This window comes from Lissotriton vulgaris, chromosome 11 (assembly GCF_964263255.1).
Source record: "Lissotriton vulgaris chromosome 11, aLisVul1.2, whole genome shotgun sequence".
Lineage (NCBI taxonomy): Eukaryota > Metazoa > Chordata > Amphibia > Caudata > Salamandridae > Lissotriton > Lissotriton vulgaris.
The window spans coordinates 9,470,565-9,497,348 of NC_141699.1; the positions used below are offsets into that span (position 1 = coordinate 9,470,565).

General features: G+C 55.2%; 1 protein-coding gene across 2 annotated transcripts in view; it reads left to right on the forward strand.

The window, feature by feature from the left end:
• PPIL2 (peptidylprolyl isomerase like 2) overlaps positions 1–26,784 on the forward strand; it is a 365,149-nt gene that overhangs the window by 75,575 nt on the left and 262,790 nt on the right. For both annotated transcript variants that reach the window (XM_086942651.1, XM_086942650.1), the window contains exon 6: positions 20,428–20,479. In XM_086942651.1, coding sequence (XP_086798777.1) covers positions 20,428–20,479 — 52 coding nt within the window. The remainder of the gene's footprint in view (positions 1–20,427; positions 20,480–26,784) is intronic.

Consider the following 26,784-nt stretch of genomic DNA (forward strand, 5'->3'; position numbering starts at 1 on the left):
TTTTCTGCCATTGGTCTGTCTGAGTGTTTTTTACAACCTGCTTCTATCCTTGACAGTGTCCTGTGTGGGGGATGGTTCACTGCATAGGCGTCCTTGGCTTTCTTGCCCTGTGAGTGACTGCTCTCTGATCACATGTGCACACCCACCTGGAACTGTGTGTGCCTCAATGTCAGGGCTGGTTGGCCTGTCATTTAGTTTCCCTTGTTTTCATTTTATAGTTCCCCTTGCATTTCTTTGTCTCCTTTTTATTGGAAATTTCCTGAAACAGAATCTAGCGCTCTTGAGGCTGTGCTAGTAGGCGCTTGGGTACCACTCCTTTCATCTGCTGCCTCCGGCATGGTCTCTTCTAAACCAGGCACCCATTATGGAATGCTGTTGTCCATAGTGTATCCTTATTTTACAATTCCAAGGAGTCACACACGTTGGTGCTAAACATGGCGGCCATGCTGAAACAACGATGGACTGTGCACAACCCCACTACAAGATGGACTTCCACTGCTATGTTTAGTCCTTCCCAGATTTCACACTTAAGGGGGTGTCTGGTGCAGGTCCAGGAAGGTTGGATCCTTGCAGATTTCACACTTAAGGGGGTGACTGGTGCAGGCCCAGGAAGGCCGGATCCTTGCAGATTTCACACTTCAGGGGTGTCTGGTGCAGGTCCAGGAGGGCCGGATCCTTGCAGATTTCACACTTCAGGTGGTGTGTGGTGCAGGGCCGGATCCTTGCAGATTTCACACTTCAGGGGATGTCTGGTGCAGGTCCAAGAGGGCGGGATCCTTGCAGATTTCACACTTCAGGGGTGTCTGGTGCAGGTCCAGGAGGGCCGGATCCTTGCAGATTTCACAGTTCAGGGGGTGTCTGGTGCAGGTCCAGGAGGGCCGGATCCTTGCAGATTTCACAGTTCAGGGGGTGTCTGGTGCAGGTCCAGGAGGGCCGGATCCTTGCAGATTTCACACTTCAGGGGGTGTCAGGTGCAGGCCCAGGAAGGCCGGATCCTTGCAGATTTCACACTTCAGGGGGTGTCTGGTGCAGGTCCAGGAGGGCCGGATCCTTGCAGATTTCACACTTAGGGGGTGGCTGGTGCAGGCCCAGGAAGGCCGGATCCTTGCAGATTTCACACTTCAGGGGGTGTCTGGTGCAGGTCCAGGAGGGCCGGATCCTTGCAGATTTCACAGTTCAGGGGGTGTCTGGTGCAGGTCCAGGAGGGCCGGATCCTTGCAGATTTCACACTTCAGGGGGTGTCTGGTGCAGGCCCAGGAAGGCCGGATCCTTGCAGATTTCACACTTCAGGGGGTGTCTGGTGCAGGTCCAGGAGGGCCGGATCCTTGCAGATTTCACAGTTCAGGGGGTGTCTGGTGCAGGTCCAGGAGGGCCGGATCCTTGCAGATTTCACAGTTCAGGGGGTATCTGGTGTAGATCCAGGAAGGGATGTATTCTGTAAAAATGGGACATTCTAGAAAGGTCTCTTCAATTAAGTTTTTGCACAGATCACGAAGATATTTAGTATACAGGGATAAGTGCAAGACGCACACCGAATTAAGGTTTGAATTTAACTAGAGGTTTTTGACTGCATGATTGGGGAGACGATGCATCCAGGGGTGAAAGGTGGAGAAGGTTAATTGGATTAGAACGTCTAGGCACGAAGGGAGAGAAGGAGCTCTGTTGCTGGTTACGTAAAAGGATTTTTAGAATGCGAGGTTAGCAACAAGGTTGATTTATTAGCCCGTAATGAAAGTTGCACAGCATCATGGGGGTGTAATTCATGAATTAGGAACTAATATTTATTGAATACTGTTGGTTGTTTGTGAGCATAAATATAATAATACAATATGAATAATTGATTCAGTGTACACAGCATTTGAGTAATATGTTACATTTTATTTAACGAGGACGAAAATAATGTACAGTCATGTAATATTTCCATATTTTTATTGTTACTTTATAGTGTCCCCTGATGAAGGGCGTATCCCGCCCGAAATGCATTGGGATATAAATAAACACTGCTTGGAACGAACCTTGGCATCTGTCGTGTATTAACATGAGGCTCGGATGGGCACAGTTTCTACATGAGAAACGTGGGAAATACGTCAAACGAACCCCGTATGTGGAACATTGTTTAAGCAAATGAGTAGATAGAAGTAAAAATTGAGCAACTTGAAAAAATAGACTAAAATGATGGATGATCAGTTGAATTTAATAGCCATGTTGGCGCTACACTGCTGTGCACTGGTTTGAGGCTAATCTGACGCCTCATCTCTGCATAAAGTAGATCCAGGAAGGCCAGATCCTTGCAGATTTCACACTTAAGGCAGGGGCGGCTCTAGGGTCATGGTGGCCCTGGGCAGGGAGCGTAGGTAGGGGGCCCCGGAAGAGGAGGTCCGGGTGGGGCAGAGCGCGGAGGCCAGTAAAGAGGGGGGGGGGTGGTGTCAGGGTGTTTAGAAGTGGAAATGGGCCGGAGGCCGCCAAATCCCTGCCAGGGGCCGCCAAATCCCTGCCAGGGGCCGCCACACAAATATGTATCCATCCTCAGAGGATAAATATATTAAGGATATATATTGGTGTGGTGGCCCCTGGGGTTTGGTGGCCCTGTGCACGTGCACAGCTTGCACATGCCTAAGGCCGGCCCTGCTTAAGGGGGTGTCTGGTGTATGTCCAAGATGGCCGGATCCTTGCGGATTTCACACTTCAGGGGGTGTCTGGTGTATGTCCAGGAAGGCCTGATCCTTGCAGATTTCACACTTCAGGGGGTATCTGGTGCAGGTCCAGGAAAGCCGGATCCTTGCAGATTTCACACTTCAGGGGTGTCTGGTGCAGGTCCAGGAGGGCCGGATCCTTGCAGATTTCACAGTTCAGGGGGTGTCTGGTGTATGTCCAAGATGGCCGGATCCTTGCGGATTTCACACTTCAGGGGGTGTCTGGTGTATGTCTAGGAAGGCCTGATCCTTGCAGATTTCACACTTCAGGGGGTGTCTGGTGCAGGTCCAGGAAAGCCGGATCCTTGCAGATTTCACACTTCAGGGGGTGTCTGGTGTAGGTCCAGGAAGGCCGGATCCTTGCAGATTTCACACTTCAGGGGTGTCTGGTGTAGGTCCAGGAAGGCCTGATCCTTGCAGATTTCACACTTCAGGGGGTGTCTGGTGTAGGTCCAGGAAGGCTGGTTCCTTGCAGATTTCACACTTCAGGGGGTGTCTGGTGTAGGTCTAGGAAGGCGGGATCCTTGCAGATTTCACACTTCAGGGGGTGTGTGGTGCAGGTCCAGGAGGGCCGGTTCCTTGCAGATTTCACACTTCAGGGGGTGTCTTGTGCAGGTCCAGGAAGGCCGGATCCTTGCAGATTTCACACTTTAGGGGGTGTCTGGTGTAGGTCCAGGAAGGCCGGATCCTTGCATATTTCACACTTCAGGGGGTGTCTGGTGTAGGTCTAGGAAGGCGGGATCCTTGCAGATTTCACACTTCAGGGGGTGTGTGGTGCAGGTCCAGGAGGGCCGGTTCCTTGCAGATTTCACACTTCAGGGGGTGTGTGGTGCAGATCCAGGAAGGCCGGATCCTTGCAGATTTCACACTTCAGGAGGTGTCTGGTGCAGGTCCAGGAGGGCCGGTTCCTTGCAGATTTCACATTTCGGGGGGTGTGTGGTGCAGGTCCAGGAAGGCCGGATCCTTGCAGATTTCACACTTCAGGGGGTGTCTGGTGTATGTCCAGGAAGGCCGGATCCTTGCAGATTTCACACTTCAGGGGGTGTGTGGTGTATGTCCAGGAGGGCCGGATCCATGCCAGATTTCACCCTTCAGGGGGTGCCTATTGTAGGTCCAGGAGGGCCGGATCCGTGCCAGATTTCAAGGTTGTCCAAAGGTACATGTGGGCCCAGGGGTTCTAAGTGACTCTCATGGACACGTTCACACGTGGCTCTAGGCTGTTGAAGTGCGTGTCACCCGGACCGTGTTCTCACGGAGCCCAGGGTCGTGTTCACATCCCTGCTGGGGACGTCACTCGCCCCCTGGCGGTGCTGATGCTGCGGCAGCCTCCACGGGGGATGCATGGTCCTCTCTTGGCAGTGATGGGTCGTGCGCGTGACAGGCGACGATGACGTGGCATCTCGGCTCTTTATTTCGGAATAATGAGTTATTCAGTGTGATCCAGGGCTGCCCGCTCTCCAGGCGGCGCTGGTTCCCAGAGTCACCAGGCAGCTGCCTCTGACGGTCCCCGCGGTGCGTGGGGGCCGTTGGGGGAGGCGGAAGCCTGTAAAGCGCCCAGAGGCAGCGGCGTGGGCGCTCTGAGCCCAGTGCCCGGGGCCCTGGCTTCCAGAGTCACCCGGCAGCTGCCTCTGACGGTCCCCGCGGTGCGTGGGGGGCCGGTGGGGGAGGCTGAAGCCTGTAAAGCGCCCAGAGGCAGCGGCGTGGGCGCTCTGAGCCCAGTGCGCGGGGCGCTGACACTACACGCATGGAGACCCTGTGATTGAGGTCGCTCCCAGGAGCGTCCGCAGCGGGGGCCCGTCTGTGTGTGTGTGTGTGTGTGTGGGGGGGGGGTTAATCTGAGCCCCCGGGGAGTCGGACTCGGGTGTGATGGAGACAGGGCCCCCTCAGTTCTGCGTGTCCAGCTGCGGGGAGGATAGAAGTGATTACGGGCTCTCGGGGTTCAGAGGCCTTTATAGCTCCCTCGCTGATGCCAGGAGTCTTCTATCCGCTCGATACCTGCTCCTCACTGGGATCGGATGGGCCGCCAAGGCCCGAGCTCGGATAGAGGCCTGTGGATCATTCACTTCTAGGCGCTGGAAGTCGCTGCCGGAGCGTGCGCTGTCTCAAGGGTAGTGTAATATTGAAGGGTCCTTCTGTACCGGTCCCAGGACAGGCTGGGTCTGAGTCATGGCTGCCGGGCTGTACCTGTCCCAGGACAGGCTGGATCTGAGTCATGGCTGTACCTGTCCCAGGACAGGTTGGGTCTGAGTCATGGCTGCCGGGCTGTACCTGTCCCAGGACAGGCTGGGTCTGAGTCATGGCTGCCGGGCTGTACCTGTCCCAGGACAGGCTGGGTCTCAGTCATGGCCGCCGGGCTGTACCTGTCCCAGGACAGGCTGGGTCTAAGGCATGGCTGCCAGGCTGTACCTGTCCCAGGACTGGCTGGGTCTGAGTCATGGCTGCCGGGCTGTACCTGTCCCAGGACAGGCTGGGTCGGAGGCATGGCTGCCGGGCTGTACCTGTCCCAGGACAGGCTGGGTCTGAGTCATGGCCGCCGGGCTGTACCGGTCCCAGGACAGGCTGGGTCTGAGTCATGGCTGCCGGGCTGTACCTGTCCCAGGACAGGCTGGGTCTGAGTCATGGCTTCCGGGCTGTACCTGTCCCAGGACAGGCTGGGTCTGAGGCATGGCTGCCGGGCTGTACCTGGCCCAGGACAGGCTGGGTCTGAGTCATGGCTGCCGGGCTGTACCGGTCCCAGGACAGGCTGGGTCTGAGTCATGGCTGCCGGGCTGTACCGGTCCCAGGACAGGCTGGGTCTGAGTCATGGCTGCCGGGCTGTACCGGTCCCAGGACAGGCTGGGTCTGAGTCATGGCTGCCGGGCTGTACCTGTCCCAGGACAGGCTGGATCTGAGTCATGGCTGTACCTGTCCCAGGACAGGCTGGGTCTGAGTCATGGCCGCCGGGCTGTACCGGTCCCAGGACAGGCTGGGTCTGAGTCATGGCTGCCGGGCTGTACCTGTCCCAGGACAGGCTGGGTCTGAGTCATGGCTGCCGGGCTGTACCTGTCCCAGGACAGGCTGGGTCTCAGTCATGGCCGCCGGGCTGTACCTGTCCCAGGACAGGCTGGGTCTAAGGCATGGCTGCCAGGCTGTACCTGTCCCAGGACTGGCTGGGTCTGAGTCATGGCTGCCGGGCTGTACCTGTCCCAGGACAGGCTGGGTCTGAGGCATGGCTGCCGGGCTGTACCTGTCCCAGGACAGGCTGGGTCTGAGGCATGGCCGCCGGGCTGTACCGGTCCCTGGACAGGCTGGGTCTGAGTCATGGCTGCCGGGCTGTACCTGTCCCAGGACAGGCTGGGTCTGAGTCATGGCTTCCGGGCTGTACCTGTCCCAGGACAGGCTGGGTCTGAGGCATGGCTGCCGGGCTGTACCTGTCCCAGGACAGGCTGGGTCTGAGTCATGGCTGCCGGGCTGTACCGGTCCCAGGACAGGCTGGGTCTGAGTCATGGCTGCCGGGCTGTACCTGTCCCATGCCAGGCTGGATCTGAGTCATGGCTGCCGGGCTGTACCTGTCTTAGGACAGGCTGGGTCTGAGTCATGGCTGCCGGGCTGTACCTGTCCCAGGACAGGCTGGGTCTAAGGCATGGCTGCCGGGCTGTACCTGTCCTAGGACAGGCTTGGTCTGAGGCATGGCTGCCGGGCTGTACCTGTCCCAGGACAGGCTGGGTCTAAGGCATGGCTGCCGGGCTGTACCGGTCCCAGGACAGGCTGGGTCTGAGTCATGGCTGCCGGGCTGTACCTGTCCCAGGACAGGCTGGGTCTAAGGCATGGCTGCCGGGCTGTACCTGTCCTAGGACAGGCTGGGTCTGAGGCATGGCTGCCGGGCTGTACCTGTCCCAGGACAGGCTGGGTCTGAGTCATGGCTGCCGGGCTGTACCTGTCCTAGGACAGGCTGGGTCTGAGGCATGGCTGCCGGGCTGTACCTGTCCCAGGACAGGCTGGGTCTGAGTCATGGCTGCCGGGCTGTACCGGTCCCAGGACAGGCTGGGTCTGAGTCATGGCTGCCGGGCTGTACCTGTCCCAGGACAGGCTGGATCTGAGTCATGGCTGCCGGGCTGTACCTGTCTTAGGACAGGCTGGGTCTGAGTCATGGCTGCCGGGCTGTACCTGTCCCAGGACAGGCTGGGTCTGAGTCATGGCTGCCGGGCTGTACCTGTCCCAGGACAGGCTGGATCTGAGTCATGGCTGCCGGGCTGTACCTGTCTTAGGACAGGCTGGGTCTGAGTCATGGCTGCCGGGCTGTACCTGTCCCAGGACAGGCTGGGTCTGAGTCTTGGCTGCCGGGCTGTACCTGTCCCAGGACAGGCTTGGTCTGAGGCATGGCTGCCGGGCTGTACCTGTCCCAGGACAGGCTGGGTCTAAGGCATGGCTGCCGGGCTGTACCGGTCCCAGGACAGGCTGGGTCTGAGTCATGGCTGCCGGGCTGTACCTGTCCCAGGACAGGCTGGGTCTAAGGCATGGCTGCCGGGCTGTACCTGTCCTAGGACAGGCTGGGTCTGAGGCATGGCTGCCGGGCTGTACCTGTCCCAGGACAGGCTGGGTCTGAGTCATGGCTGCCAGGCTGTACCGGTCCCAGGACAGGCTGGGTCTGAGTCATGGCTGCCGGGCTGTACCTGTCCCAGGACAGGCTGGGTCTAAGGCATGGCTGCCGGGCTGTACCTGTCCTAGGACAGGCTGGGTCTGAGGCATGGCTGCCGGGCTGTACCTGTCCCAGGACAGGCTGGGTCTGAGTCATGGCTGCCGGGCTGTACCTGTCCCATGCCAGGCTGGATCTGAGTCATGGCTGCCGGGCTGTACCTGTCTTAGGACAGGCTGGGTCTAAGGCATGGCTGCCGGGCTGTACCTGTCCCAGGACAGGCTGGGTCTGAGTCTTGGCTGCCGGGCTGTACCTGTCCCAGGACAGGCTTGGTCTGAGTCTTGGCTGCCGGGCTGTACCTGTCCCAGGACAGGCAGGGTCTAAGGCATGGCTGCCGGGCTGTACCTGTCCCAGGACAGGCTGGGTCTGAGTCATGGCTGCCGGGCTGTACCTGTCCCAGGACAGGCTTGGTCTGAGTCTTGGCTGCCGGGCTGTACCTGTCCCAGGACAGGCAGGGTCTAAGGCATGGCTGCCGGGCTGTACCTGTCCCAGGACAGGCTGGGTCTAAGGCATGGCTGCCGGGCTGTACCTGTCCCAGGACAGGCTGGGTCTGAGTCATGGCTGCCGGGCTGTACCTGTCCCAGGACAGGCTTGGTCTGAGTCTTGGCTGCCGGGCTGTACCTGTCCCAGGACAGGCAGGGTCTAAGGCATGGCTGCCGGGCTGTACCTGTCCTAGGACAGGCTGGGTCTGAGTCATGGCTGCCGGGCTGTACCTGTCCCAGGACAGGCTGGGTCTGAGTCATGGAATGCTAACGTGGGAAGACCCCATACACCCTTGGAGGTTTGGGCAAAATAAGTAATATCAGGTCAAATGGGCCAACAAGGGATTTTACTTAAACAGTGCAACTTGTAGAAACTTATGTTCACAATAGTTAGAAAGTTCAGTTCTAGCTAATCTTGAACTAATAATGTAAACAATTACATCAATTCTGCAGCCAATGCGCAGAAAAACAAAAACCGCAACATGTCTGTTATGATTTTGTTATTTTTGTTTTTCTGCGCATTGGCTGCAGAATTGATGTAATTGTTTACATTATTAGTTCAAGATTAGCTAGAACTGAACTTTCTAACTATTGTGAACATAAGTTTCTACAAGTTGCACTGTTTAAGTAAAATCCCTTGTTGGCCCATTTGACCTGATATTACTTGGAACCGTGTCATGACTGCTGTGTGTGGGCGAGGGGGAGGGGGGTGGGGTCAGGTCAGTGCGTCTGTTGGGCCAGCCGTTCTCTGCACGGCTTTGAAGACCCGCTCCACCTGTAGACCTGGCAGAGAAGAGAGCCCACTGAACGGAGCCCACCGGACGCGCCCCCTCGCTTTGTTGCTCATCGAAGCCGGGTTGGGATCACGGCGGCCATCCACAGTGTATCCCCTCTCCGAGTGGAGCTCTCTCCTGCCCTTCAGCCCAAGCTGAGTGACAGTTCAAGCCTCTTTACCTGTACAGCTGTGGGGAGGCTGCTTCCAGACTCTTACACAACTGGGCTCCCTGGTTGTCCATCATGCAGTGACCTGCACTCAGTGGTGACGTGTGTGCCGGGTGTGGTACATGGATGCTCGGTGAAGGGTGGGGTCCCTCCGGACCTTGAGAAGCCTTGGTTTGTCCATGTTGGTCTTTCCAGCCTGCACGTAATCCTCCCTGAAACCGGCTCCATCTGTTCGCGAGGTAAGGAGGGGACGCGTCATCAGCTCACGCCTCTATTTAGGGTAAGCTTCTTCCTGTCCATGTGAATCCTGACCCGCTTGCTTGTGTTTCTGGTGTTCCAGGCAACAGAACTAGAAGTAGACATCTGCTTGACCTGCCATGCACAAGCCATCGAGCCCAGTCCTGGGACTGTTGATGAAGCAGAGTTCTGGGTGGGTCTGGCTTTCCAAGCCGCCACCAGAGAAAACATAAAGGACTGGCCCACTTGAGCCATTGTGGGAATATCGTCGGTCTACTGTAGAGACTTGGACATCGTTCTAGGAAAGGACGTCTCGCCGGCCCCTCTGCAGTGTTGTCCGTCTTCTTTCAGACCGGTCCAAGTCTAGGAATCCAAGCTCCGGCGACCTGATGAGCGACGAGGAGCTTTCCTGCCTGCGCTCTGAGCCGGGCTCTCTTGATTGCAGATCCAGACTTTGACTTTATTTAACCAGACACCGGATCATTCGTCTCCAATCCAGTGTTTCTTTTGCACAAGCGCACAGTAACCACTTGACCCAGGTAGTTAAAGGCATCCATTATTGATTTCAACGGAGAGATCCTATGTGAAGAGCAATCAGTATTTTTCATTTGTTTTTTTTTAGGTCTTTGAGACCTTTTGTTTTTCAACAATGGACTTAGACGCCACCCATTGCTTACCATTGGTTGGTGTTGGACAGGCCACATGAAGGGCCGCTCTCCCCCGGCCCAACCAGGCCTGAGTCCAGTCCCGCAAGTACCACACACCACCATTGCACGTCCTCCGTCCCCTCAGGGACCCCTGCCCTCGAGCATGTCGACCTCGTGGGTCCGATCCACTGCCGGCCCACGCGCCCAGCCTGGGGCGCCATCTTGGACACTCCACCACGAGGCCGCCTGGCCCCCGATCGACCTCAACCCTGGGCCTGGGCCGGCCTCAGACATTCCGGCACCACCCTCCACCCAGGAGGTGAGCGGGCTACTTGGCAAGTCAATAGGAGAAAGAGGTGCCGATGGCTCTCCCCCACCAAGTGCCGCTCGCCCATCGCCTCCCCGGGTGCTGGCTCCACCCCCCTGCTGGGTGTCTGGACTCCCTCATCCCGGACCTCCCGACCTCCAAGTGCGAGGGTCCGGACATCAAAGCACACCAGCCCTATAACTGGGGCAGCTCCAGAGCAGGAAGGCAGTTGTATCTTGGAGTCGAGAGACGTAAAGAGGAACTCATCCTGGACGGACTACTGGCGCTGCCGTAGCTCTGTCTTGTGCACCATCGTCCTGCCTGTTGGCGCTGCCACAGCCGTCGTAATCTTCATCACCTTCATCGTCGTCGGGACCTGCTGGCGTGGCCGCGGACCGTTGTAACCGCCATCTTCACCGGGACCTGCAGGCTCCGCCGCGGACCGTCGTTTTCCTTCGTCCATCTCGGGACCTGCCTGGCTCCGCCGCGGCCCGATCATCTAGAACGCCGAGCTCGAGGATTGAGAGCTATTTTCCACTCGTTGGTAACAAAGACTGTCCCGCTACCCCTTTCCTAAACCAGAGACTAGAACCGAGGGGACCCCTGAGTCCAGACCTCCTTGTATCCATCATCGTAACCTAAGAATTGCATATAAAGTCTCGTTAACCTTCAACCTTGTGTGGTGTCCGTCTGTGGGGGGGAAGTTGCTTATCTGTACAGTCGTTGGAGACGGCTCTCCCTGGAGACCTCTCCCCGTAACCTCGGCCGACCCTCCCGGTCCGTCTAACATTGGTGGCCAGCGGCGCGATCCGAATCACCGCATAACGTACAGAGAGTAGCTCACCCCACGACGAAATCACAATGACCACGAAAGAGAGCGGATCAACCGAGAAATTCCAAATGGAGAAATTGGAGGAGTACAACCATCGTGAACTAAAGCAATTCTGCATCGAACTGGGTATCGCTACCACCGGACTGAGTACCAAGGACGATTTTAAGCATGCCCTAGAATCTTGGGCAGAGACCGGGGCTGCCGGAACCCCTGATCAAAGCACCGTAGAAAAAACGACCACGGCCCCTGAAGGGCAAAGAACGGGTCTCTCGCAAGACGAGATCCAGGAAAGAGAAAGGACCCGACTACACGAACTAGAAATGGCCCGACTCAAAATGGACGTTGAACTTAAGTTGGCCGAACAAAAAATCAACTTAGAGCACCTGCGTCTCCGAGAAGAAAGAGAGGAGAAACAGAGACAAAGGGAGCTCGAGGAAAAGAAACTAGCGTACGAACACGAACGGAACCTAGCCGAGATCAACCTACGCAAGCAGAATAAAGAAGCAGGGGTGCCCGAGCGACCCCCCACCTCCGGGGCCACAGACAAAAAGGTACACATCCCCAAGGATGTTGTCCGAGAATATTTCAGAGAGGACGACATCCAGCAATGGTTTAAAGCCTATGAAATCGCTATGACTGCACACCGGATCGATAGAAGCGACTGGGGAGCCGGTCTCTGGGGAAGATTCCTCAATGAGGGCCGCGACACCCTGCTACAGCTCCCGGACCACCAGATGACCTCCTACGACCATATGAAAGCGGCACTCCTCACCCGCTATGGTCTCACACCCGAGATGTACCGTCAGAGGTTCCGAGACTGCACCCGCATCCCGGGTACAACTTGGGTGGACTATGTAACATACTTTAGCCGAGCCTTCGAGGGCTGGATCCGAGGAAGCAACGTCACGACCTACGAGCAACTATTTAATCTGATGGTATGGGAGCATCTGTCGAACAATTGCTTCATTGAACTCCGCCAGCACCTCCTCGACAGCAAGTTAACGGATCCCCGGCAGCTCGCAGCCGAAGCTGACCGGTGGGAGATCACCAGAGTGGGCCGGAATGGGTCCTACGAACAGAACCGGAACAACAATGGTCAGCACCGACCCAGAGGAGGGGGAGGGGGCCAAGGGCGAGGAAGAGACAACGCCCCGGTCACCCCCGCTACCAACACCACCCCCCCGGCCAACCGGGGCAGCACCCCAGCGCGACCGGGGTACAGAGCCAATGTCACGTGTCACCGATGTCAACGAGTCGGCCACTATGCGAACGACCCAAACTGCCCGCAGTACCAGAGCCCAAGACCCCGCCAAGTGGCCGCTGCAGCCCTAGGGGAAGAACAGATCTCCGAGGAACAGGAAGAATATGAACAAGAGCATCAAGAGTGGGAGCCAGCCGCCATGACTCTAGCCTGCTTAGGGGGGAAAGACATGGTCCCGCGGGTCCCCCTACCCGCTAACACCCAGAAGTACAGCCAATGGGTGAGCATCAATGGACGCCAGGCCGAAGCCCTTCGTGACACCGGGGCCAGTGTAACAGCCGTCCGCTGTCACCTGGTGGCCCCAGAACAGTATCTACCGAACATTCTCTGCCCTGTACGATCCGCCGATAACTCGGAAAGCCTGTGTCGGATGGCCTGCGTCCCCTTCGAATGGGGGGGGGTCTCCGGCATGTTGAAAGTAACGGTCCGAGACGATGCCCCCGTAGACTGCCTCCTGGGCAATGACCTGGAAAGCTCTCCGTGGGCCGCCGTGGAGCGAAAGGAACACCTGGGGATGTTGGGCGTCCCGGACTGGGCGTGCGTCACCACCCGTTCCATGGCCGCCCGTGCCAACCACCGGCCAGAAGAACCCGAATGGCCGGCGCCACCGCCTCCGGTCGCCCCAGCCGAAAACACCGACCGTAACATTCCCTCCGAACCAGCTCAACCTACCGACCTCGCTAACCTCGATCAGTGGCCTCAAGAAGGGGGGCCCACGCAAGAACAATTTCGCCAAGAACAGAAGACCTGTCCCTCCCTCGAGGGACTCCGCCAGCAAGCGCTCGCCCAAAGCGCAGGGGATACCTCCGGAACTCATTGGGTCTACTGGGACAATGATCTGCTGTACAGCGAGCAAAGAATCGCCGAGCTGGGGAGCAACCGAGTACTAGTGGTACCCCTCCGTTTCAGAGACTTCCTGTTAAACCTGGCCCACGATGTCCCCCTGGCAGGACATCTGGGACAAGATAAAACCTACAGTCGCCTAGTGACCCACTTCTTCTGGCCCAAAATGAGGAACGATGTGCACCAGCATTGCCGATCTTGCCCCACGTGCCAAGCCAGTGGAAAGAGCGGCCGCAAACTAAAGGCCCCCCTGCAACCTTTTCCTGTGGTCACTAACCCGTTTGAGAGAGTCGGAATAGACATTGTGGGGCCCTTGGACCCACGCACAAAACAAGGCCATCGATTCATCTTGGTGCTAGTGGACCACGCCACCCGCTACCCTGAGGCTGTTCCTCTGCGAACTGTGACAGCCCCGGTAGTCGGCCGGGCCCTGATGGGGATCTTCTCCCGTGTGGGCTTCCCCCGAGAAGTCGTCAGCGACAGAGGCACGAACTTTATCTCTAAGTACATGAAATCCCTCTGGCAACAGTGCGGGGTTACCTACCGATTCACAACCCCCTATCACCCTCAAGGGAACGGACTCGTTGAGCGGTTCAACCGCACGCTAAAGGGAATGATCGGGGGGTTGGAAGAGCCCCTCCGCCGCCAGTGGGATGTGCTGCTGCCGTGCCTCCTCTTCGCGTATCGAGAGGTCCCCCAGAAATCCCTGGGCTTCAGCCCGTTTGAACTGCTATATGGACACCCAGTGCGAGGGCCGCTCAGTCTCGTCAAAGAAGGCTGGGAGATGCCTCCGTTAAAGAACCCTCCAGATGTCTTCCGGTACCTCCTCACCCTCCGCAACCAGACCCGGCGGTTCAGAGAACTAGCGAAGGCCAACCTAGAGGCCAGTCAAGAGGACATGAAAAAATGGTATGACCAGAATGCCTCATCCATTGAATTCGAACCTGGCCAACAGGTATGGGTGATGTCCCCCACTGAGCCATGCGCCCTACAAGACAAATGGACGGGGCCCTTCAAAGTAATAGAGCGCAAGGGTCCTGCCACCTATCTCATCGACATGGAATCCTCCCGGAACCCTCTCCGGGTCCTCCACGCTAACAGACTAAAGCCCCACTTTGTGCGAACAGAGCTCAGCCTCCTGATGGCCACAGACACTGGGGTTGAAGAAGACTCCGAGCCTCTCCCTGACCTCCTACGGACTCAAGAGCAAGACGGCTCCGTGGATGGGGTCCGGCTCTCAGAGGCCCTCACCAGAGAACAACGCCAAGAGTGTCAAGCCCTCCTATCACAATTCGCCAGCCTGTTCTCCCTCACCCCAGGTGTCACTTCCTGGTGTGTGCACGATGTGGACACCGGGGACAGCCCCCCTATCCGCCACCGGGCCTACCGCGTGCCAGACCGGGTACGGGCCTGCATCCAGGAAGAAATAGCCAAGATGCTCACGCTCGGGGTCATCGAGCCCTCAGACAGTCCCTGGGCCAGCCCTGTCGTACTGGTCCCCAAAGCAGCTGCCCCCGGCACCACACCGGAACTCCGGTTCTGCGTCGACTACCGGGGCTTGAATGCGGTCACCAGAACAGACGCGCATCCCATCCCCCGGGCAGATGAACTAGTCGACCGAATGGGAGCTGCCCGCTACCTCAGCATCTTCGACCTGACAGCAGGCTATTGGCAGATCGGCCTCACACCCCGGGCGCAAGAACGTTCTGCCTTCTCCACCCCCGATGGCCATTACCATTTCACGGTCATGCCCTTCGGCATGAAGAATGCCCCAGCAACATTCCAACGGCTCGTCAATCAGGTCCTGGCGGGGCTCGAAGGATTCAGCGCCGCCTACCTAGACGACATCGCTGTATACAGCCACCATTGGACCGAGCACCTCCACCACCTCCGAGCAGTGCTGCAAGCCCTTCAGCGAGCTGGCCTCACGATCAAGGCCAGCAAGTGTCAAATTGGGCAAGGGTCTGTAACCTACCTCGGACACCAGGTGGGAAGCGGCCTAGTGGCCCCTCTACAGCTGAAAATTGCCGCCATCCAGGCTTGGCAGCCCCCCATCACCCAAACCGAGGTACGAGCCTTCCTGGGCCTCACGGACTATTACCGAAGGTTCGTGAAAGACTATGGTACCATAGTGGGGCCCCTCACAGAACTCACGTCAAAGAGCCAGCCCAAGAAAGTCACCTGGACCCCAGAGTGTCAAACTGCATTTGAACAATTGAAGGCCGCCATGTGTTCCGCCCCTGTGCTCCAGGCCCCAGACTACAGCCGGGAGTTCGTCGTCCAGACGGACGCCTCCGACCAGGGCATTGGGGCAGTCCTGTCTCAAGTGAACACCGAAGGCCTTGATCAACCGGTGGCCTTCATCAGCCGGAGACTCCTACCACGGGAGCAACGCTGGAGCACCATAGAGAGGGAAGCCTTCGCTGTGGTATGGGCCCTCAAGAAGCTCCGGCCCTACCTTTTTGGCACCCACTTTCGGGTGCAGACCGACCACCGACCCCTGCAGTGGCTGATGCATATGCGGGGGGAGAACCCAAAGTTGCTACGCTGGTCCATCTCCTTGCAAGGTATGGACTTCACAGTCGAACACCGGCCTGGGCCAGATCACGCCAACGCGGATGGCCTGTCCCGGTTTTTCCGCCTCGACGAGGAGAGTCCCCAAGAGGATGGGTAACTCTCCCCGCCTTCAGCTGGGGGGGACGCATGTTGGACAGGCCACATGAAGGGCCGCTCTCCCCCGGCCCAACCAGGCCTGAGTCCAGTCCCGCAAGTACCACACACCACCATTGCACGTCCTCCGTCCCCTCAGGGACCCCTGCCCTCGAGCATGTCGACCTCGTGGGTCCGATCCACTGCCGGCCCACGCGCCCAGCCTGGGGCGCCATCTTGGACACTCCACCACGAGGCCGCCTGGCCCCCGATCGACCTCAACCCTGGGCCTGGGCCGGCCTCAGACATTCCGGCACCACCCTCCACCCAGGAGGTGAGCGGGCTACTTGGCAAGTCAATAGGAGAAAGAGGTGCCGATGGCTCTCCCCCACCAAGTGCCGCTCGCCCATCGCCTCCCCGGGTGCTGGCTCCACCCCCCTGCTGGGTGTCTGGACTCCCTCATCCCGGACCTCCCGACCTCCAAGTGCGAGGGTCCGGACATCAAAGCACACCAGCCCTATAACTGGGGCAGCTCCAGAGCAGGAAGGCAGTTGTATCTTGGAGTCGAGAGACGTAAAGAGGAACTCATCCTGGACGGACTACTGGCGCTGCCGTAGCTCTGTCTTGTGCACCATCGTCCTGCCTGTTGGCGCTGCCACAGCCGTCGTAATCTTCATCACCTTCATCGTCGTCGGGACCTGCTGGCGTGGCCGCGGACCGTTGTAACCGCCATCTTCACCGGGACCTGCAGGCTCCGCCGCGGACCGTCGTTTTCCTTCGTCCATCTCGGGACCTGCCTGGCTCCGCCGCGGCCCGATCATCTAGAACGCCGAGCTCGAGGATTGAGAGCTATTTTCCACTCGTTGGTAACAAAGACTGTCCCGCTACCCCTTTCCTAAACCAGAGACTAGAACCGAGGGGACCCCTGAGTCCAGACCTCCTTGTATCCATCATCGTAACCTAAGAATTGCATATAAAGTCTCGTTAACCTTCAACCTTGTGTGGTGTCCGTCTGTGGGGGGGAAGTTGCTTATCTGTACAGTCGTTGGAGACGGCTCTCCCTGGAGACCTCTCCCCGTAACCTCGGCCGACCCTCCCGGTCCGTCTAACAGTTGGCTTCATTGTCACTCTCCCATTTGCTTGCTTCTTATTGGTCAGTTGCTGTATGCTTCCATGCTCTTCTTGTGTTTCTCTCCCCCCCCCCCCCCCCCCACCCCTGAGGATGGACACATTACTTGTGTCCTTACATTGCCCATTTTTATTTTTAGGAACTACTTTTTTCTTTTAGCCCTCTACCAGAGTGCGTCTCTTTCAGCTGCCTCCCATGTGTACTCTCACCCTCTGTGTTCCTTTCTCCCTCCTTGTGTTGCTTGCCGCCGCCTTCTGCACATTTTGTTGGTGAAACCTAATGGCTTTACTAATGCTTTTTTAATGGAGTCTTCCTGAATGATAATAAGATCTCAGAAACCCTAAGATGTGATGGTGGGGGCATTCAAGAGCCTGGATGCCACTATGCTGAAACCCCCAGGTCTGGCTTTAATCACTGTGGGAATTTTAAGAAAGTAGAGAACCGACGACACCCTTGCCACCGCAGAGCACCTGCACTTCCAGATTCACACCAACCCCAAGACCACCCTCGGAGGAATCCTCATCTACAGACCCCCGGGACCACGCTCACACTTCAGCGAGGCCATCGTAGACTTCATCAGCCCACTCGCCCTCGCCTCCCCCCACTACATCCTCCTAGGAGACCTCAATTTCCACCTGGAGAACGACCAGGACAACAACACCACCGCCCTACTAGACAACCTCGCCAACCTTGGATTCAAGCAACTGGTCAACCACCCCACCCATTACACCGGCTACACGCTCGACCCTGTCTTCTCCTCCAGCAACCACGTCTCCTTCAGCCACACCACGGAGCTCCACTGGACCGACCACTGCTGCGTACACTTCAACTTCGGGAAAACAACAACCCACCACTGCTCTCAACATACCCCCCGAAGATGCTGGAGCAAGATCACCTCCGACCAACTCACCACCTCCTTGCGCCTAAACCCTCCCACCAACACCACGGACCCCAACAAAGGAGCCCGCAACCTCACACAGTGGATCACGACCGCGCCAACACCCTAGCTCCACTAAAAAACCCTCCCAGCAACCTCAACACCAAGAAAGCCGTGTGGTTCACCAACTATCTTAAAGACTCCAAGAAATCCTGCAGTGACCTCGAGAAAGCCTGGCGCCACAACCAGTCAACGGACAACATGACAGCCCTCAAAAACGCCACCTGCAAACACCACCAGCTGATCCGCACCACCAAAAGGTCATCCTTCAGAGAACGACTGGACAACAACACCCACAACAGCAAGGAACTCTTCAACGTCGTGAAAGAGCTCTCCAACCTCAACGCCAGCAACCACGACATCACGCCTTCTCAAGACCAATGCAACTCTCTGGCCACCGTTTTTCACCATAAGATCGTCGACATACACGACAGCTTCGGCGTTGAGAACACATACCCCACCACCGAACCTACACCCCCCCACCACCACCATGTGCGCCTGGACTCAGGTCAGCATGGAAGATACCACCCACACGATGAACACCATCCACTCGTGCTCCCCAGCCGATCCCTGCCCACACAACATCTTCAACAAAGTCGACTCCATCATCGCACCCAAACTTCGGGACATCATCATCAACCACTCCTTGATATCCGCCACCTTCCTGGAGAGCTGGAAGCATGCAGAGATCAGCGCCCTCCTGAAGAAACCCACCGCAGACCCCTCAGACCTCAAGAACTTTCGCTCCTCCACTTCCCTGCGAAAGTCATTGAGAAAATCGTCAACAAATAGCTGACAGCCTTCCTGGAGAAGAACGGCTCCCTCTACCCATCGCAGTCCTGATTCCGAGCGAACCACAGCAATGAGACCGCCCTCATCGCGGCCACCGACGACATCCAGACCCTGCTGGACAACGGAGAAACCGCCGCCCTCATCCTGCTCGACCTTTCAGCTGCGTTCGACATGGTCTGCAACCACACCCTGACAACCCGCCTCTGCCACGCCGGGATCCAAGGAAAGGCCCTGGAATGGATCACCTCCTTCCTCTCTGACAGAACCCAAAGAGTCCGTCTCCCGCCCTTCCTCGCAGAAGCCACCAAGATCATCTGCGGCGTACCTCAAGGCACCTCGCTCAGCCCCACCCTCTTCAACGTCTACATGAGCCCCCTGGCAGCCATCGCACCAAGCACAACCTCAACATCTTCTCCTACGCCGATGATACCCAACTGATCCTCTCCCTCACCAACGACCCCACCTCCGCCAGAGCCAGATTCCAGGACGGACATCGCAGACTGGATGAAGCTCAGCTGCCTGAAACTGAACTCTGACAAGACGGAAGTCCTCATCCTCGGCCCATCCATCTCCGCCTGGGGCGACTCCTGGTGGCCCCCTGCTCTGGGCCCCCCACCCAAGCCCACGGACCACGCACGCAACCTGGGCTTCATCCTTGACTCCTCCCTCACGATGGCCAAGCAAGTTAACGCCGTTACCTCCTCCTGCTTCAACACTCTCCGCATGCTCCGTAAGATCTTCAGCTGGAGCCCCACTGGAACCAGGAAAACGGTCACCCAGGCCCTCGTCACCATCAGTCTGGACTACGGGAACGCCCTCTACGCTGGGAACACCACCAAACTACAGAAAAGACTCCAGCGTATAGAACGCCTCAGCATGACTCGTCTTGGACATCCCCCGACACAGCCACATCTCCGCCCACCTGAGGGACCTGCACTGGCTCCCAGTCAGCAAAAAGATCACGTTCAGACTCCTCACCCACGCACACAAGGCTCTCCACGACTTGGGCCCCGAATACCTCAACAACCGCCTCACGTTCTACACGCCAGCTCCGCTCTGCCAGCCTCGCCTTCGCCACCGTCCCACGGATCCGCAGAACCACCACCGGAGGAAGATCCTTCACCTACCTGGCGGCCAGGACCTGGAACACCCTCCCCACCCACCTACAACTCACCCAGGACCATCTCTCCTTCAGGAAGCAACTCAAGACCTGGCTTTTCGAGCAGTAGCATCCTCCCCACCCCCCAGCGCCTTGAGACCCTAGCGGGTGAGTAGCGCGCTTTACAAATACTCTTGATTGATCCATTGACTTTGCCAGCGAATCACTGAAGTGCATTGGCAAATTCATTGGGGTGGGGCCTTGGTTGGTTGATAAGTTTTCCGGTCATTGCTTTGAACACTTATCGAGGAGCAGGGCCCTGTGCAGCGCTGTACTGTGGTATTGATGCATGGCGGCCTGCGGAGTGCCCTGTCCCAGTGCCAGACTCTATGCCATGCTGATACCGGACAGTCTGTGGCGTCCATGAAGGGACAGTGCAACTGCTGGAGCGAAGGTCAGTCTAGACAGCTAAAATCTTGGGGGAAGTGGAGTCTGTAGAAAGGTGGAAGGGTGTGTGGAGACCTGGGCTGTGGGATGCAAGCTATGTCTCTGTTCTTACAGAGGTAAAAACTCTGTGCAGGCAAACATTTGCAAAACTAGACACTCAGTAAGTGCCTTTGTGTGTGTGTGTGTGCACGCAACTCCCACTCCTGAACGTGAGGCGCAGATCACTAGCGGAAGGTGTTGTAAGTGAGGATGCTGACCAGAGATGTGATGTGGAAATACTGCGATAACGCTTACAATACAATAACAATGTAAAACTGAGCTTATATGGTCAGTTCTTACTGTCCCTATGTAGAGGATACAACTACCCAACTTTGATTGTGGGGAGAAAATTCCTTATGAATGATTGATGGAAAAATAACATTTCTGACAATCTCTTTTTTTATTTCCATCTCTAGAAGCTGGAGGCTAAATCTCTCATCAAGCTGCACTTCGCCAAAAACCAGGAAGGTGAGTTAAGGGTCACACGGGTCTCTGGCACAGCTGTACACCTAGTGCCTTGTTCTGGGGTAAGGTATTGCTGGTCGGTTGTGTTTTGGACAACATTGTGTCTACACAGAGACTGATTTGTCATGTGTGGATTAAGTATGTATTAAAGTTCACAGAGCAGAGTTTCTGGTGTGTAGGGCTGCCTACTGCACATTATATACATGATGAAGTACCCCCTGCTGTACATTATAAGGATATTGCAAGCCACCGAGGAGTTACATACCTTATAGAAGAAGGAGGTCAAATGCGGAGTTCCTTTATAAGGTTATGGAACTCCGTGGTGATTTATGTACGGCATGGGGTACTTTTATCCCATATAATACATGGTCGCACTAGAACCTTTCCCACAAACCATTTTAAACATTGGTGCACATCTTTTATATGACAGAACATGTTTTCAAACCCACAAAATAAAAATAAAACCTCTAGTGGAAAAGTAAACACATCAGAAACCTATTGGATATTAGTTGCAAACTGGTATTAAAAACAGATCAATAAAAGTCAGTTAAAAAGAAAAACTGCAGTAGCTCAGAACGTGTATAAACATGCAGAAAAATTCTAGCTTTTAGACCTGTATGAAGTGCAAAAAATAAACCTATTCTGTCTGCTTGTCACTGTAAGCTATTAAAATGGAGCAGAAAAAAGAAAAGCAACATTTCGTTTGTGGCTCAAACAGCTGCTTGAATTCTGCTCTGTGACCTGCCTTTTATCTCTGCTGCTGGCCCTGGCAACAGACATTGTGGTGTCAAAAGTCGACTGAAATAACTTACAATAGTAGAGTTCTGACGTCTTTTCATTATAATCGCTCAACTTGAGCGTCACAAGTTACGGATTATAAAGACATTAGTGACTGCTGTTCATACAGGGATTACAGAGTCATATGTGATAAAGTACCTTATAAGGATATTGCAAGCCACAGAGGAGTTCTGTGATCATAGAGAGGAATACAGCTGGAAGCCGAGTCTCTGTACATGGTTGGAGCAACTCGACAAGACTTGCGAGAAGTTCTTCGCATAAAGTATTGTGTTTTTATTTCTAAACGGTTCCACCAGTTCTTTCCTCAACTTCATTCCACCCTTTTCCTTGAATCCTGCGTTCTCTGATTCTACCTGGAACACCGCCCTCCTCAATATGGAAGGACTGTTAGACAGTCGGTAACTGTTGGCAAGCCAGCCCTGCAAGCAGGTCACTTTAAAAGCAGGCTGCTTGTTTGATTACACATGGTATTTTTCAGATAGACCCTTGCTCTCTTATTAAGAATACCAGAAGTAGATTATTCAGCAAAGAGGGCTAGAAATGTCATTCTGCTTGAATGGAACCTTAAAACCTCAAGTATTTGTTTCATTAAATGTCTATACAATACTTGTCTTTTCTCAGACAGATACTGTGAGTCAGGTGTGTCTGTAGGCTCCATGCCATTAGGACTCCAGAGTTCTGCACTGTTACAGGCCACTTATGACACCAGAACTCACCTGCAGTCTATTGTTACATGCTGTCTCTCATGTCCCCAGTAGCCTGGTATCATGAAAGAATGCTTAGGAAACCGTTAGGGTCTTCGGTCCCCATGTGCCAATGGCTCCCACAGGTCAGAGAGGTAACGATGGCAAGGACGCTATTATAGAATGATGATGTATGATGGCATGGACCCTATGTAGAGTAAGAGTGGCAAGGTAGCAAAGACACTGTCATAGGGTAAGGATAGCACGGACCCCATCGTAGGATAGGATTGTCACGCACCCTATCGTGGGGTGGGAACGGCACGGACCCTATCGTGGGGTGGGAACGGCACGGACCCTATCGTGGGGTGGGAACGGCACGGACCCTATCGTGGGGTGGGAACGGCACGGACCCTATCGTGGGGTGGGAACGGCACGGACCCTATCGTAGGGTGGGAACGGCACGGTCCCTATCGTAGGGTGGGAACGGCACGGACCCTACCGTAGGGTGGGAACGGCACGGACCCTACCGTAGGGTGGGAACGGCACGGACCCTACCGTAGGGTGGGAACGGCACGGACCCTACCGTAGGGTGGGAACGGCACGGACCCTACCGTAGGGTGGGAACGGCACGGACCCTACCGTAGGGTGGGAACGGCACGGACCCTACCGTAGGGTGGGAACGGCACGGACCCTACCGTAGGGTGGGAACGGCACGGACCCTACCGTAGGGTGGGAACGGCACGGACCCTACCGTAGGGTGGGAACGGCACGGACCCTACCGTAGGGTGGGAACGGCACGGACCCTACCGTAGGGTGGGAACGGCACGGACCCTACCGTAGGGTGGGAACGGCACGGACCCTACCGTAGGGTGGGATTATCACGGACCCTATCGTGGGGTGGGATTGGCACGGACCCTACCGTTGGGTAGGATTATCACGGACCCTATCGCGGGGTGGGAATGGCACGGACCCTATCGTAGGGTAGGATTATCACGGACCCTATCGTAGGGTAGGATTATCACGGACCCTACCGTAGGGTGGGAACGGCACGGACCCTACCGTAGGGTAGGATTATCATGGACCCTACCGTAGGGTGGGAAGGGCACGGACCCTATCGTGGGGTGGGAAGGGCACGGACCCTATCGTGGGGTGGGAAGGGCACGGACCCTATCGTGGGGTGGGAAGGGCACGGACCCTATCGTAGGGTGGGAAGGGCACGGACCCTATCGTAGGGTGGGAAGGGCAAGGAACCTATCCTAAGGTAAGGATGAGGAGGCAATGATGATATGGATCCTATAATTTTGTTTTTAGGACCATACCTTCTGGGCTACCTATTGAGTCTCATAGCATCAGTGCAGGTGTTCATAACATAGCCATTCCAGTGTCTACATATTTATTACACGTGAAATGTTTGTATTTCTAGATAGCAGCTCCAATGCTGTCTCTTTTTTTCAGAAAACTTCCCTGTTTATTGAAGGGAGCGCTAGCTTATTGCAGAACCGTCTCAAAGCCTTTCAGCTTTTGACCATTGCGTCCCACAAGCTTATTGTTCTAAAAATGTGTCTTATAATTACCGTTAGCTAACTCATTGGTAGTCGTTAAACCCCAGAACAGGGTTGAAATATATCTTGTCAACACTGAGTTTCAGGGTCGATGGGAGAGGGCAGGGCCGGCTCTAGGGCGGTGCAATCAGTGCCACAGCACCGGGTGCTTACTTGGGGTTGGGGCGTCATTTTTACAAGTAAATTATCATTTTAAAAGTACCTGCTGCCTCGTTCCTGGCCTCCAGCAATTTTCAAGCCTCAATTAAACAGTCAAGATAACTCTGGTGATTAATCGTCTCCCTGGAAAGAGAACTGAGGTTTGTCTAGTGGAAGTTTTGACTCTTTTTAATGTAGCGCAGAGATTTAAATTCCTGCTGTTAAGAACGTGTACTATGCAGATAACAAAGAGCATATAATGTAACTAAGTCAGTAGATTACTGCTTCTGTAAGAGAGCTCTTTTTGTAACCTGTCATTTATACGACAAAATCCTATTATAAAACATTGAGCTATCAACTGTCATCAAAGAGCTGTATGCAAACTGCAAGGTATATTGTAACGGGGAGGTAGTGAGAGGCTGGAGACTTCGTCTTGGGAAGGCAGGTTTTATTTTTACATATAGCTTTTTGCGGCGAAAGGTCAGTCTTTTCCGGGCAAACTCCGAAGGTTCCGTGGTGAGGCTGTCTTTGTGGTTTCTCTTCTCTTTTCGCAGTCACCCTCCTGGCAGCTCCTTGGGACCCTCTCTCGACGTGGCCGTATAGAACAAAACATTAACAGAAGGACCGTTACTCTCACGTCCTCATACTGTGTAAATCCTGAGGGGAACCGGTGAAGTGAGGGACACCGCTGACTGGTGCTGTATACTGCAGGCAATAGTGGAGGTTTCGTGGTGGGGAAAGAGTGAGGGGAAAGGAGGTAGACCGAGGGAGAGGGGTTTCGGTATAGTTACACTATGTACACCTATGAACAACCGGCTGCACTGAGACTACAGTGCCTCCGGATCTATGGCGGAACTGAGCTCCTCCTCCCCGCCCACCTCGAAAGCTTCTGCCGTACCTGTGATAGCCACACTCTTCCCTCGGGAGTGTGGCACGGCGAAGCGTGAATCCGTTGGCTTCCTGGCTCGTCTTCTTCTCCTCCTGGCTTGCGCCGTCCTTCGTTTTAGTCTTCTTCCACACTCCTCGCTCAGTCTTCTTCGGTGTCGTCACAGGCCGACTGGTGTTCTTCCTGGTCTTTACCAGCTGCCGTGAGATCCGCGTCACGCTGGGGTGGATCTTCGTTTGTGGTACACGCCCACTTAAAGGCACCGCTTTGACTTCTCTCCCTTTGCGGTAGTGGCTGCCACGGTTCCTGGTAGTCCTGAGGGGAAGGAGGGGAGGAATCGGTGAGCCACCATTCGTCTTGTGTGTCCACTCTCTTGTGACGGTGTACCTCGTTACATGTATGTTAAAGCTATATTTTTGCGTAGTCTTTCATCATCCTAATTTTGCCAAAAGGGTTCATTTGGGTAGAAAGACATTCAGAATTTAAAAAGTAACATAATTGTTGGGGGGGGGTTCTCTAATAATATGAATTTGTGCTTTTCAAGAAAAAGTACTCTTAAACTGTATTGCCTACGAGTATCCATGACATGTCACTCCTACACCTTCTAGTCCTGTCTGATGTAATATTTCCTATATGCTGATTTACATACATATGTGTATGTGTATGTGATGTAAAGTGCTCTGACACATTACACTGGTATGAGTGGTGTTATAAAACTAAATTAATGCGAGAGACAGTGGTTATGGAGACTTGAGGGGCACTGTTAAAAGGTGCTTGTGATAGAATCCGTGGCAGAGGTGGTCATTGGGGGTGTCCAGTCAAGTCAAGTGGATTTATATAGCGCGCTACATACCCAGAGGGTCTCAAGGCGCTTGAGGAAGGGTGGGGAATTACTTGTCAAATATCCAAGTTTTAAGTTGCTTTCTGAATGCTAGGTGGTTCTGAGTGAGACGAAGGTGAGTGGGGAGTGAGTTCCAGGTTTTAGCTGCCAGGTAGGAGAAGGATCTACCTCCCATGGTGGTTTTATTGATGCGAGGTACGGTAGCAAGGGCTTGGTTGGAGGATCGTAGCTGGCGGGGGGGGGGGTGTAGAAGGAGAGTCGTGTGTTGAGGCAATCGGGTCCAAGTTCGTAAAGTGCTTTGTGTGCGTGGGTTAGGAGGCGGAAAGTAATCCTCTGATTGACTGGGAGCCAGTGGAGTTTTTTCAGGTGACTGGAGATGTGGTATTTACGCGGGATGTCTAGTATGAGTCTGGCATAGTCGCACAATGCGACACCATTGTTAAAACAGGCCCTGGGAGAGGGGGTCGCTTTCAGTGGACTGTTGTAGTGTGAGATGTAACAAAGCTGCTGGCTTCTGTATTTATTCTGAAAGGGTCTGACCTATTGGAGAAATAAAAAAGCCAGAAGGCTGTGGAACTCTCAGCCGCTTGGAAGGATTTTCTTGACATTATTATTATTATTATTATTATTATTATTATTATTTGGGTTTTATAAAGCGCAAACAACCCAGAGGCCTCGTAGCGCTGTGTATAGTCAGACTGTAAAAAATAAAGTGAGTTAGAAGAACATACAGTTAAGAATGAGGAAAATTAAGCGAATAAGTAGGTTTTTAGTTCCTTCCGAAATTTTAAAAGGTTGGGTTCGCTGCGAAGGGAAATGGGCAAGGAGTTCCATGATTTTGCGGCGTTCCAAGAAAAGGAGCGTCCGCCCCATCTGGTGCGTCTGATTTTGTTAACAGTAGCTAAGGAAGCTGTGCTAGATCGCAAAGCTCTGTGGGGGAGGTAGGGGTTAGCCAAGGAACAGATCATAGTTGGAGCGGTCTTCCACATGGCTTTGTGCATAATACACATGGATTTGAATAGCACTCTGGCTTTAATGGGAAGCCAATGCAGCTTCCTCAGAGCCACTGTGCCCGATTCCCGTTGATTTAGACCCAGTAAAAGACGAGCGGCAGCGTTTTGGGCCACCTGCATCTTTCTTGTTGTGGCGATGGGAGCCCCTAAATATAGGGAGTTCCCATAGTCCAACCGGGACAGTATAATGGCTTGCACCATTATTCTGCGGGCTTCAAAAGGGAGAAGAGGCAGCACTTTCCTCAACATACGCATGAGCCCAAAACAAGTGGCGGACAGAATGGTGGCTTGTTGCAAAAAGCTGAGATTTGCATCCAGCCATATGCCCAAGCTCTTTATATGGGGTTTTGGTTGGGGCGGGGGGCCCATACATGGGGGCCAATCCGT